The 13,572-nt window shown below is 39.3% G+C and overlaps 2 protein-coding genes across 2 annotated transcripts; both read right to left on the reverse strand.

Annotated features, from left to right (window-relative positions):
• Positions 1 to 6,587: 6,587 nt before the first annotated feature.
• LOC114376612 lies at positions 6,588 to 8,123 on the reverse strand. The gene is made up of 2 exons (XM_028334800.1): positions 7,694 to 8,123; positions 6,588 to 7,616 (listed from the first exon to the last, which is right to left on the reverse strand). The coding sequence occupies exons 1-2, from the start codon at positions 7,943 to 7,945 to the stop codon at positions 6,588 to 6,590; spliced, it is 1,281 nt and encodes a 426-aa protein (XP_028190601.1). The 5' UTR covers positions 7,946 to 8,123.
• On the reverse strand, positions 7,998 to 10,059 carry LOC114376621. The gene is made up of 4 exons (XM_028334825.1): positions 8,445 to 10,059; positions 8,305 to 8,375; positions 8,117 to 8,207; positions 7,998 to 8,041 (listed from the first exon to the last, which is right to left on the reverse strand). Exons 1-4 carry the CDS (start codon positions 10,057 to 10,059, stop codon positions 7,998 to 8,000), a joined length of 1,821 nt encoding a protein of 606 aa, XP_028190626.1.
• Positions 10,060 to 13,572: the final 3,513 nt, after the last annotated feature.

Consider the following 13,572-nt stretch of genomic DNA (forward strand, 5'->3'; position numbering starts at 1 on the left):
AGAATTGGTCGAAATGAAGTTACCTATCAAGGAGGGAAAAAGACCAGTAAAACAACTACCAAGAAGATTCGCACCAGAAATCATGTCCAAGATCAAGGAAGAGATCGAAAGGCTGCTGAGGTGTAAATTCATCAGAGCTGCCAGGTATGTCGATGAAGGTTAGCAAAATATAGTCCCTGTCATTAAAAGAATGGAACTCTTAGAGTATGCATAGATTTTGGGATTTAAATAATGTAAATAGGAACAAAATGCTGATGAAGTAATAGGGAATATTCACAAAACCGTTTCGATATGCAGAATAACCTAGCCCAAATGGTCGAAACGATTTTGGTGCAGAATGGTTTGAACTTAGGTTTACACAGGCCTAATTTTGTGTCTCCATTATCTGAGTATGTGTTACAGACAGAATTACCAAGGGGTGTGAAAATCCCTAAGTTTACCAAGTTTGCGGGAGAGACAATGAGTCCACTGTCGAACACATTGCTAGATATTTGGTCGAAGCAGGGGATTTGGCTAATAATGAAAATTTAAGAATGAAATTTTTCCCTAGTTCCTTGACTAAAAATGCTTTTACATGGTTTACAACCCTTCCTCCTCATTCCATACATAATTGGAACCAATTGGAAAGGATTTTCCATGAGCAATTTTATATGGGACAGTCTAAGATCAGCCTTAAAGAGTTAGCCAGCGTTCGACGCAAGGCACTTGATCAATTGATATTATTTGAACAGATTCAGACTCTTAAAGGCAAGGTGTTTCACCCAAGTCCCTGAACATGAATTAGTCGAAATGGCTGCTGGTGGCCTAGACTATTCGAATTAGAAAGAAATTAGATACCCAGTATTAAGGGATATGGCTCAATTGGCTGATAGAGTTCGACAACTCGAACGGTTGAAGGCCGAAAAGGCTAGAAATTCTAAATTCCACAAGAAGGAAAAGGTTGCATATATCGAAACCAATGACAGTGACCAGGAGTTCGATATTATTTATGAAGATATCGAAGACAGTGAGGTTGATTTAGCAGAATTAAAACCTGGACCTCCTTATGTTTGTAAACTCCTTAGACCTTCCAATGGAAAAAACCCTGTTGAACCTAAAAATGATAAATTTGTGTCTAAAACTTATACATTTGACATAACTAAATGTGATGAAATATTTGATTTATTAGTCACAGATGGCCAGATTGTTGTTCCTAAGGGCTTGAAAGTACCCCCAATCGAACAACAGAAAAAAAGGGGTTATTGTAAATTTCATAATTTCCTTGGCCATAAAACCTCACGTTGTGTTCTTTTCAGGGATTTGGTTCAAAAGGCTCTTGACGAAGGAAGGCTAAAATTTGGTGAGAAACCAAAGGTTGTTCAGGCAAATGCTGAAACATCCAAAGCTGCCGAAACTCTCTATGCGGAGCCCCAAGAAATAATGATGGTCGAAACAATGGAGGTGTCCCATGTGCAAGTTCAGGATGTATCTGAAGAGGATTACAACGAACAGATGAAGGTTGTTTATCCTCAAGCTGAGGAGGAGTTAATTGATTTCTTGAACAGATGCAAACTCGAAAACAAGATTGTGATGCTCTGCCCTCGCTGCAGTGCAGTATGTGATAAGGAGGCTACTGAGGGCCTCAAGAAATACCAAGTTGTTAACAAGGGGGCAAGGCAGAACCAACGTTTCGATAAAGGCAAAGAGTTATGGTGCAGTCGAATACTAATCAGAAGTCAGGTCGAAGGAATACTTTCGCTCCTCCTGGTTCAGTGCCGGTCGAAAAATGGATGCACCAGGGACTCATAAGGTTCAACAAAGGATTATGGAAGTAGGTGGTTCGAGTGGAACGAAGCAAATTGGCCCACAGGAGGCCAATAGGTACTCGTATAGGAACAATTACAAAGGAAAGAATCCTATGACGAGGACCCAATGGCGTAGGTTCCAGCGTCAGAAGAAATTGGCCCAGCAGAACCCGCAAATGGGCCAATATAAAGAAGTATCTAGGAGGCCAGTAAAGGAGAGACTCCTGCCTCCGGTGGATGAAGATAAGATGGAGGATGAGGATCTACTGGATTCTGAGCCAGATTTCGATGTCATCTGTGTGGTATCTATCTTGCCATCTGAATATGATGTCCAATCTGAAGTTACTGAGATCGAAAGTGAGTTCGATCATTTTGATATGGCTGACCCAAAGCCAGTATGTTACTATGTTATGAATAATGGCTGTGTGGAAGAGCAAGTAGCTTATTTCGAAAAGCCAGATTTTCAGATGAAAAGTCATCTCAAACCTCTTTTCATCAGAGCAAAAGTTGAGAATGTTGGAATCAACAAAGTGCTCATTGATGGAGGAGCGGCTGTCAACTTAATGCCTCGATCTATGCTCTACAAGATCGGGAAACATGACACTGATCTATCTGCCCACAACATTGTGCTTTCGAATTATGAGGGTAAAACTGGCTATTCTTTGGGAGCCATTCAAGTAGATGTTGCTGTAGGCAGTATAGTTCGACCAACTCTTTTCCTGGTGATACAGTCTAAGGCTAATTTTAACTTGCTATTAGGAAGGGAGTGGATTCATGGAGTTGGAGCTGTGCCATCTACCCTTCACCAGAAGCTCATTATCTGGAGGGAAGATGGGATTGTGGAAAATATAGAGGCGGATCAAAGCTTCTATAAGTCAGAGGTCGATAATGTTACTGCACAAACCTTTGACAAAAAGTTGGCTAACATAGCGCCTTGTGGTGACAAGGAGGCTGTTGTCGAATCGAGTGACAATGTTGTCCACTCTGTCAAACTCCATCCTACTTATGGGTTTATATGGGAGAGGGAGGAAATTAATGATGTTCCCTCTGAAGATGGAGTCATTCCACCAACTGGGTGGAATATATATGAAGATTAATATGACTGAGGCCGCTGCATGGGCCAGAATTACGGCTTATATGGCCGAAAATAGACTAAATACGGCCTTCGAGGCTGAGTCTCAACAAAATATGGCAGTTGAAGCCAAGATCGAAGATCATGAGAATAAAGAAACAAAGGATCGAAGACTGGATTGCATATATGACGATGAGCCGCTGGGTTTCGAGAAAATCCCGTAAGTGAGGTGCCAAAGATGCAGGCTCAAGATCCTTTGGAAGAGGTCGATATGGGAGATGGCTCGATTAAAAGGCCAACTTATATCAGTGCCAATATCACCTCAAGTTTAAAAGAAAAGCTGGTGCCTCTTCTTAGAGAGTTTAAAGACTGTTTTGCTTGGGATTACCACGAAATGCCTGGGTTAAGCAGAGAATTGGTCGAAATGAAGTTACCTATCAAGGAGGGAAAAAGACCAGTAAAACAACTACCAAGAAGATTCGCACCAGAAATCATGTCCAAGATCAAGGAAGAGATCGAAAGGCTGCTGAGGTGTAAATTCATCAGAGCTGCCAGGTATGTCGAATGGTTAGCAAATATAGTCCCTGTCATTAAAAAGAATGGAACTCTTAGAGTATGCATAGATTTTAGGGATTTAAATAATGCTACACCTAAAGATGAATATGCTATGCCAGTAGCGGAAATGTTGGTAGATTCGGCAGCTGGTTTCGAGTTTTTAAGCATGTTAGATGGTTATTCTGGTTATAACCAAATATTTATTGCTGAAAATGATGTGTCGAAAACAGCATTTCGATGCCCTGGTGCTTTAGGCACTTATGAATGGGTGGTTATGCCCTTTGGGTTGAAAAATGCTGGGGCCACTTATCAAAGGGCTATGAATTCCATGTTTCATGATTTTATTGACACATTTATGCAAATTTATATTGATGATATAATCATCAAATCCTCCTCAGAAGATAGCCATTTGGATTATCTTAGGCAATCTTTCGAACGAATGAGGAAACATGGATTAAAAATGAATCCATTAAAATGTGCTTTTTGTGTGCGTGCAGGAGATTTCCTTGGTTTCGTGGTGCATAAAAAAGGCATTGAGATAAATCAAAATAAGACAAAGGCTATTCTTGAGACGAAGCCTCCTTCGACTAAAAAACAGCTTCAGTCTTTGCTAGGAAAAATCAACTTCTTGAGGCGATTCATTTCGAATCTAAGTGGCAAAGCTCAGATTTTTTCGCCATTACTTCGACTCAAGAAAGATGAACCATTCAAATGGAATGAAGAGCATCAAAAGGCTTTCGATGAAATTAAAGAATATCTGATCAAGCCTCCTGTGTTAATGCCTCCTAGTCGAAACAAGTCTATGAAATTGTATATTGCTGCGTCTGACAAGACCATTGGTAGCATGTTGGCTCAGGAAGATGATGATGGCATAGAACATGCAATTTATTATCTTAGTCGTGTACTAAATGATGCAGAAACTAGATATACTGCCATAGAAAAACTCTGTCTTTGTCTGTATTTCTCTTGTGCAAAACTTAAGCAATATATAAAGCCTGTTGATGTTTATGTGTATTCTCATTATGATGTTATTAAGCACATGTTGTCAAAACCGATTTTACACAGTAGAATTGGAAAATGGGCTTTAGCATTAACAGAATATTCTTTAACGTACAAGCCTTTGAAATCTGTTAAGGGTCAAATTGTGGCAGATTTTATTGTAGATCACTCAGTGGTCGAAATGTCGCAAGACTATGTCGATACAGAGCCATGGATTTTGTATTTCGATGGTTCGAAACACAAACATGGAACTGGAATTGGAGTTTTAATAATATCCCCCAATAAAGTTCCAACTAAGTTCAAATATAAAATCAAAGGGCTTTGTTCTAATAATGAGGCTGAGTATGAAGCTCTAATTACAGGCCTTGAAATTTTAATTAGCCTGGGGGCAAGAAATGTTAATATAAGAGGTGATTCAGAATTAGTGTTGAGGCAATTAACACAAGAATACAAATGTGTTAATGAACATTTAGCAAAATATTTTGTTATAGCAAGTTCTCTTCTGAATCATTTCGATTATATCAACATTGAGCATGTACCTCGACAAGAAAACCGAGAAGCAAATGATTTAGCCCAAATAGCTTCAGGGTACAAAATGTCGAAGGAAAAGTTAACTCAGTTGATCGAAATAAAAGATAAACTGGTGTTACCAGAGCCATTAAGCACTAAATTGCCAATGCCAAAACTTGTGGGGGCAAGTATACCACAAAATAATGAAGATGAAAGTATGAATGATCTTCAGGAAAAAATTCAAATTTTGGCCATTGACAATATGTTAGATAATGATTGGAGAAAGTCCATTATTGAATATTTGGAAAATCCAATAGGCAATGTGGCTCGAAAGATCAAATATAGGGCTTTAAATTACGTGATTGTGGGAAATGATTTGTTTAAAAAGACTGCAGAAGGAGTGTTGTTAAAATGTCTAAGTGAATCAGAAGCATACTTGGCAGTTTCCCATGTTCACAGTGGGGCTTGTGGATCACATCAAGCAGGCCATAAAATGAAATGGCTTTTATTTCGACAAGGTTTGTATTGGCCTTCGATGTTAAAAGACTGCATAGAATTCGCTAAAGGCTGTCAGGAATGCCAAAAGCATGCAGGGATACAGCATGTACCTGCTAGTGAGTTACATTCCATAATCAAACCTTGGCCTTTCAGAGGATGGGCTTTGGACTTAATTGGTGAAATCAAGCCTGCCTCTTCTAAGAACCAGCGTTATATTATAGTTGGTATCGATTACTTTACAAAATGGATCGAAGCAGTCCCTTTGCCAAATGTTGATCAGGAAGCAGTAATTAGTTTCATTCAAAATTATATTATTTATAGGTTTGGTATTCCCGAAACAATTACCACTGATCAAGGTTCAGTTTTTACTGGACGAAAAATGAAAGAATTTGCCCAAAAAACTGGCTTTCGATTGTTAACCTCAACACCATATTACGCGCAAGCAAATGGTCAGGTCGAAGCAGCCAATAAGATTGTAATTAACTTGATTAAAAAACACATTGCCCAAAAGCCAAGAAATTGGAATAAAACGTTAGATCAAGTTCTATGGGCATGTAGAAATTCTCCTAAGGAATCAACTAATACTACCCCATTTCGACTAACTTATGGGCACGATGCTGTACTTCCGGTCGAAATACATTTGCAATCAGCTAGAGTACAAAAACAAATGGACATTCCGATCGACCATTATTGGAAAATGATGTCAGATGAGTTAGTTGATTTAGACGAGGAGAGATTAAGAGCATTAGAAGTCTTGACTAAACAAAAAGAAAGGGTTGCTAAAGCTTATAATAAGAAAGTGAAGTCGAAAACTTTTAATGTTGGAGATTTAGTTTGGAAGGTTATCCTGCCCATGGATAGTAAGGATCGAGCCTTGGGCAAATGGTCCCCAAATTGGGAAGGACCGTTTAAAATAATTCAGATCTATTCGAATGGTGCTTATGAATTAGAGGAATTAACCCCTCAGAAACGTACTTTGAGGATAAATGGTAAATATTTGAAAAAATATAAACCAACATTGCTCGAAGTTAAAATAAGCATAGAATAAACAGAAGTGATGGAAACATAAAAATGGCAATAACAGTAAAATTGCTACGAAAGGGCATGTGTCTATTACATCAAGAGTAGAATCGAAATACAGAATTCGAAATAAAAAATCATAAATTCTACTAAGTCATGATCAAATCCTCATATAGCTTCTTCAAGGTGGCCATCTCTTTGCTTAAAACCTGGTCAGCACTCTCCATAGCTCTCGCCTCATCTGCTACCGCTTGAGATGCACTAAAGGCCTTCAGGCCTTCCCTCCCTTTTTCGGCAACCAGCTTCTGAATCGAATCAGCGGCCTTCTCCTGGAGTTCTTTGCGTTTAGCCTGCTCTGTTACAATTTTCTGCCTTAGATCATCGACCTGAGACAGCAAATTTGTAATAGTTGCCTCCCAGGAGGAGATATTATCATCACAGGCTTTGATCTCAGAAGATCCTTCTTTCGCCTCTTTGGTGAGACGCTCGACTTCACGTTGAGCCGCTCGGGCTTTCTCGAGCAGAAGGATATGTGCCTGTTTCTGGGCATCGAGTCTGGCGCCATTTTCGCGTTTTTTCTGCACAGTATTTGCAAATTGATCGATAATGGACTCGATTTGTATAACTTTGCCCAGAATTTCATCAGAAGTAAGGGGGTTATGCAATTTCTTCAAAAAGTTTAGGTGCCCAAAAGCAGCAGAAGGGTTCTCTTCAATGGATTTAAGTACGTCTGCCCGTGCGTATTCCATTGATAACTTCAAAAGCAGGCAATCTTGGCGTACTGTAGAGGTTATATCAGCATCAGATGAGGACGAAGCACCAGGATTCTTTTCACTTGAGGTGTTGGCTTGACTGGTGTTCAGCAGGAGTCGAAGGGCTGCAGCAGGGTCTTCGTCTTGCATTTGAATGAATGTATCCTCTGCGATCCCTATGCTAGCGGAAAGCTTAGATGTCGAAGACACTGGGAAAATGTCTGAACCTCCAGCTTCAGCCTCTTGTATGGCCTCTTCATCGGGAAAGTGTTCTTCAGATGAACTTCTCTGACTCGATCCCTGAGGACTGCTGGGTCCAATACCTTGACCTTCACCCTGTTCCTCAACATTCACTGCATCCGTCTCAGGAGCAGGAGAGGTTCGAGCACATGAGGGTATTTCTTCTACAGAAACATTTTGTTGTACCTGATTCGAATTGTCATGAAAAAGGTTAACAAATAGTTTCGTATTAGCTATGATTAAAATCATATTAAGAATGGTACCTCGACGGTAGGGTGTTCTTGTGGTAAGTCCGGTTGTTCGACAAGGTTGCCCATCTCAGCAATAGAGGGAGTAGTTTCTGTTTCAGCGCCACCAACATCAGTCGAAGGTGGTTGGACGTCAACAGGTTGATTCTCACCTTGTTCTTTTGAAGACTTTGTCTTCTTCTTTTTCTTCCTGATTGGCTCACCACCCTCGACCGTCACAGAAGGTTCAGGCTCGATCTGCTTCACTTTCTTTTTCTTCTTAGGCATTTGAGCCTGGGAATCGCCTGCCTCTGTTTGGACAGCAGATTTGGTCGAAGTCTCAGGTGATTTTCTCTTTCTTACAAGAGGTCTTTCCTCTTCTTCCTGTGTTATGAGGGTAAAGAAATGTCAGAATATAGACTTGAAAGAGAGTTATAATATTGACATTAGAAATAAAACTTGCATCTTTTTCTTCGTCGAATTCGATGACTACACGCTTCGAGCGTTTTGAGGTCGTGGTAGTCTCGGTGCTATCATCTTTCTTTTGACTCTGAAAAAATAAAGAAATATGAGGCAAAGACGTTAAGAGTAAAAGATAAGTTCAGAAGAGTTACCTTCTCTTCTTGTTTCCATTCTTAGATCTTCACCCCAGTGGGTTTCTTGGGTCTCACATCAGCTCGAGACGTTTCAACAATTTTCTTTGTCATGATTGTTTTGCCTGAAAGTAAGAATATTAGAAAAGGCAAAAATACATATCAATTTAGAAAGTCAAAAGTAATATTAATACCTCGAGCTTGAAGGTTTGAGCGGATATTTTCGACCGTTGGTTGGGTAAAACCACTCTCAAGTCTGGAGATCATGATAGTTGTGTCTCCAACCGAACGGCCCGAATAATATTTCTCCCACCAGGTAACAAATCCCATGGTGCAGAAGTGGGAATGGTTGAACTCAAAAGGATGCAGGTTATAATTTTCATCAAGAGAAATCTTCAAAAATTTCTTGAAAGTCTTTTCTGAAAGATTGGCCCCTCTTATGACGTCTCTAGGATCTTCGAACAAGCTTTTGGGACGGATCTGTGAGAGGCCAAATTGTCTTGAAACCAAATTAGGCTGGTATCCAACCAGGCCTAAATAGTTCGATTGAACACCTGTACGACAGGACAGGATCTGTGGATTCAAATAAAATGACCATATTTCATTCACTTCTTCTTCATTGTCCGGATCGACAGCAGGAAAATCGTCAGTGAACCAGGCCGGGCCGACCTCTCGACTAATGAATGGAGCATGTTGGGGAAGAAACTTGTCAAAACTCAGAAAAATCTTCATGTACTTGAGGAACAGCTTTTGTGGGTTTTGATCGAAGGTTTTGGGTGTTAATCGAAGTGCTCTCTGGCCTTCGATCGAGCGATTGGCAACTTCTTCAGCATAATCTTGTGGGATTATTAATCCCATTTCTTGTTCGAAAGTGGCATTAAGCCACAACTGGAGAAGCCACATAGGTCCAGATACTAAGAAGGAAGACCCATCCTTCGATTTCTTCAGGTCATCACATGCCTCTCCAAGCGATTCATATAGCACTGCTAACAAGAGGCGTCCAAATCCAAAGTTCTGACCTTCATGAATTTGTATTGCCATTGGAATAAATCTTTTGGCTACTTGCAAGGATTTTGTGCAAAAGACGTAGTGAGATAGCCATAGGGTCAAGAAGGCTACATGCTCTTCATCAGAGACTTCCTCTTCGACCGATCCTTTGTGTTCAGCTATATATTTGGAAAAGGTGTTCTCCTTATATACTAGCTTGATATTATCACTAGATTTAGTGGGATCATACGTTTCTCCGCTAGGCCTAAGGCCTGTGAGGGCAGCTACATCTAAGAGAGTAGGGGTCATCATTCCACATTTAAATTGAAAGGTGTTGGTAGAAGACTCGAAAAAATGCATAGCTGCTATCAGCATTTCTGGCCGATATTCAGGACCAAATCGAGAGAATTGTATTAAGTCAAATATGCCATATGTCTTCCAGAAATCCTCATACGCTTGTTCGACTCGATCAAGCCAAGGTATGTAATCCCTATGGGCTATTGACGGGGCGGATCGAAAGAGTTTGTGGGGTTTGCTTAAACAATTGAAGTTGTAAGGCTCACTATCAAAAATCCTAGGTTCGCAAGTTGGGTAGCAGGGGAATACCTTGTTCATTGAACTCGAGAGTGACTCTTGGTCTGGCAGAGGTCCACCGAAAGCGTAAACTGTCCTTTCCACTGCGAAAGGGATCATCACCTCCGATTCCCAGATTTCTGTGTGTTCGGCGTCACCTTGTGGTTCTGGAACCACCTTCTCTCCGTCGTTCCTGACTGTGAAACGGTGCCATTTCCCAGCAAACGGAACTGCTTGGCCTTGCGACATTATGAGAAATCTGAAAAAAGGATGATTTTCTCGTGAAGGGTTTTGTAGCTGATAGAATCAGTGAGTGAGAGCTTGGGTTCACGAAGAACAGTTGGCGAAGCTCAAAGATACGGTGAGGTTGATGATGAAAGGAGTAACAAGTTAATAGGAAGATCTGAAAGCAAGAAAGGTTTCGCCGGAAATATGAAGCAAAGAAGAAGAAGGGTTTCAGAAGCAAGGAAGAAGAAGGGTTTTGGAAGAAGCTGAAGGGGTTTTATCTGTAGTTCTGGCGCTATTTATGGGGTTTCACTTTAAAAAAAGGGAAAATAATATAATAAGAATCAAGGGTCAGAAATCAATCACATCAGATTTCCCTTTCTACTCCCCAGCGTGACACGTGTCCCACTCAGCCTAGAAAGGTGGAATTAATGATGGGTAATGGAGATCGAGGCGACGGTTACACAGTGAACGTGCGATCGTGACGTCGTTTCAGGAAAGCTGGTAGAAGAAGAGAAAAAATGTCAACTTCTCATCTTCCTTCGATCTCGAATCGAAGCAGACATTTTTTTGGGGGCAATTTGTTAGCCCATATTTTCGACGAGCTAAAATATGTTCTAAGTATGCATTGGATGTCGTCTCGAGGTTCGGAGCGTATTACAGAGCAAGAGTCTGGCCAGGACCTGCTCGAATCGAAAAGAGAGGAGAGTCTTTAAGAAGGAATTCCCAGGTTCAAAGGAGTATTTACGAAGTACAAAGCTAAGACAAGAAAGAGGACTTCGAGTTATTGGGCAATTCGAACTGGTGTATGGACGAGTCGAAGTCGAGGCAGCAAGAGTTCTGGACTTAGCATAATTTCTGAACAAATCTTCACTAAACCAGTTCGACTTCGAGCAAGATGGATAACCGTTCTAAGGAGCAGTTATGTGCATGTAAGATGTACGTGGCAGGACACTTGGCATTCGGATAATGTTCGACCGTTAGGGCAGTTTATTTTCGAATGTCTATATATAGCAGTTTTAGTTAGTTTTTGAGGGTCGCAAATCATTTCTACAGAATCCTTATACACTCAAAGTATCCAGCGCAGAGAGAAACGAGTACACAAGGAGAATGTATGTTTGTTTGTGAACCATTTTAAGTTTCTGTAAACTTTACATTTCGAATGCAATTTACGTTTCGTTTTATAATTCCTGCATTTTAAATGGTTCATTCGATCGAATGAACTCGCTGAGCCTTTACATTCTGCAATTTTCCTTTCCTTGCCTAGTTATTTCCAGCCTTTCGATTTCTGTTAAACAATTTTACTTTCTGCAAATTTCGAACCAGTAAGTGTTTGTTGCAACGATGAACATTCAAAAGCTTTATATTTAAACGCAAAATACACAAGTGACATGCTCCTGAGATTCACTAGTTGATCTCGCAAGCAATTAACTTAGACTAGCGGTTGTTTACCAAATTCCAGTGTAAACAGATATATAAAAACATGTCTTTAGCTTGAGCGTCGTATTTTTGTTAAAGATGTAATATGAAATCATTCACGTGTGTTTACCTAATAGCCTTCACTATTTTTAACCAAAACTCAATATCAGCACATGATAGAAGGACATGCGCATTATTTAGGCTTCGAAGCTAGAGTGGCTCTTGTGTGCTAGGGTTTGTTAAAGATGTAACAAATCATTCATGATGTGTCTTCGTTTAACTTAAGCTTTTAGTGGTCCCTTAAAAAAGCATCTAGAAAATTATTAATGACTATCATATAGACTTTTTTAGCCTATTTCACGAAGATTCCTAGTGAAACTTTACAATATAAGATCTAATCATGTGATAAGCTTATTAACAAAGTGTTTAATCAAATTATTTATCCAAACATTATATTTAGATCGTGTCATTGTGATAACTTTAGCCTTTACATAATTGATCTAACATAGACTAGTATTAGGAACAAGATCTTGTTGGCCTTTCAATTTTCAGTTAAAAATTTAAGGATTTGTTTGATTTACGAAAATATGAACTGTTTTCATTTTACTTTATTTCTTATTTGTAAAGATTTATATGGAAAATGGTGGTAAAAACAACTTTAAGATGACATGGTTACCGTGTAGATTTTGTTAATTTACTTTATAAGCAAACTATAGCTTGCTGTAAAAGTGTTTCTTGCCGTGTTCATTTCCCTATAAGTTACATAGACTGATAATTAAGCCGCTAGACTACACATCTACACCAAATAGCATGCTAGCTAAGAAGGCAAATGCACCCTAAAACAGGTAGATTTTGACTGCGCAAACAAAATTGGCTTACATAAATTTGGCACTTTTAACCAAAATCACAACGCGCCTAATATTACTTGCATGAAGGCATGCCGGCTCCTTATTAGCTTTTGATGCTAGGTAGCAACTTTAATTTTATATCATTGTGTACATCTCCTGTCTCTTGGTTGTACATCAGAATCCTTTTAATTTACTGCCACGGTCATACCTGTGGTCCCTACACCATACAACTTTACTACTAAGCCCCGAGAGCCAAGAGTCACAAGACAACGTGCGTTTGGTTTCATGTTTGATTATCCAAATTGACGTTCTTCCTTCATGGAAAGTTATACTTGTTTGTTTGACAAATTGTTTTTCTGATTAAGTTGAACATAACTTTTACCCAAATTGAGGTTTACTTCAAAGTTATTATTCTCTTGCTTTTCTGTTAAACATAGAAAGCTTCACACATAAATTAAGTTTCGTGAAATCTACTTATAACTAAACTTAAATTTACACAGTAAAGTTGGATCAAAGTTCACTTTTTCAACTATAACTCAAACACACAGTAAATTATACTATCGCAGCTCCCAAATAGAGTTCAACTATGTTACAATCTTCTTGTTTCTGGTATGATAGCAAATCTGAAAAAGACTTATATTTACCAAACTATGAAGTATGAACCCTGTCCCCTAAAGAGATTATGTTATGACCAATGGATCAAGACAACCTAAGTATTTTTTTGGTTTTCCTAATGCTTCTCGTAAGTTTAAAGAAAACATTGCATGCATTGCAATTGCCAAATTTCAATCTGAAACGGACTCATCATATCTCCTAGAATTATTGTTCGGCAGGGATATAGCTGTCACTTTGAAAATCTTATGCCGTGGATTAAAAACCATCATAACTATGGCATGATGCAACCGCAACATATTATTGACCAGTGACCATAACTCAGTTAAAAAAGGTAAAGAAACAGCACCGCAGGGGTAACCAAGGCATGCCCCCTCCCCCTATGCCAAAAGTTTGTCATTTTCAAATATTTCTTCCTCTGATGACCGGTCTTCCCTTGATCATTTTACCTTTTTTGCGTGCATGTTTTCTTATGTTCTGTGCAATACCTATATTGTCACTGAATAGCTCTATCACTTTTCAAACATAAAAGTCCTAAAAGTTCAGAGAGAATCCATCTTTCCAAAAATTTCTCCATCACGTCTCACCCATAACCTATACTGAGGTCTTGCTCATAACAGCTATAAAGTTCATCTTCATAATTATTGATTATTCAATT

Source organism: Glycine soja, chromosome 11, assembly GCF_004193775.1.
Source record: "Glycine soja cultivar W05 chromosome 11, ASM419377v2, whole genome shotgun sequence".
NCBI classification, from domain to species: Eukaryota; Viridiplantae; Streptophyta; class Magnoliopsida; order Fabales; family Fabaceae; genus Glycine; species Glycine soja.

Excerpts from the sequence above, each read along its gene's own strand:
- LOC114376621 (XM_028334825.1), bottom strand. The coding sequence starts at position 10,059 with ATGTCGCAAGGCCAAGCAGTTCCGTTTGCTGGGAAATGGCACCGTTTC. Across the intron at positions 8,208-8,304 it reads GACCCAAGAAACCCACTGGG|AGTCAAAAGAAAGATGATAG; the intron begins GTGAAGATCTAA and ends TTATTTTTTCAG. Across the intron at positions 8,042-8,116 it reads CGACGAAGAAAAAGATGCAA|GAAGAAGAGGAAAGACCTCT; the intron begins GTTTTATTTCTA and ends CTCATAACACAG.
- LOC114376612 (XM_028334800.1), bottom strand. The coding sequence starts at position 7,945 with ATGCCTAAGAAGAAAAAGAAAGTGAAGCAGATCGAGCCTGAACCTTCT. Across the intron at positions 7,617-7,693 it reads AAGAACACCCTACCGTCGAG|GTACAACAAAATGTTTCTGT; the intron begins GTACCATTCTTA and ends AATTCGAATCAG.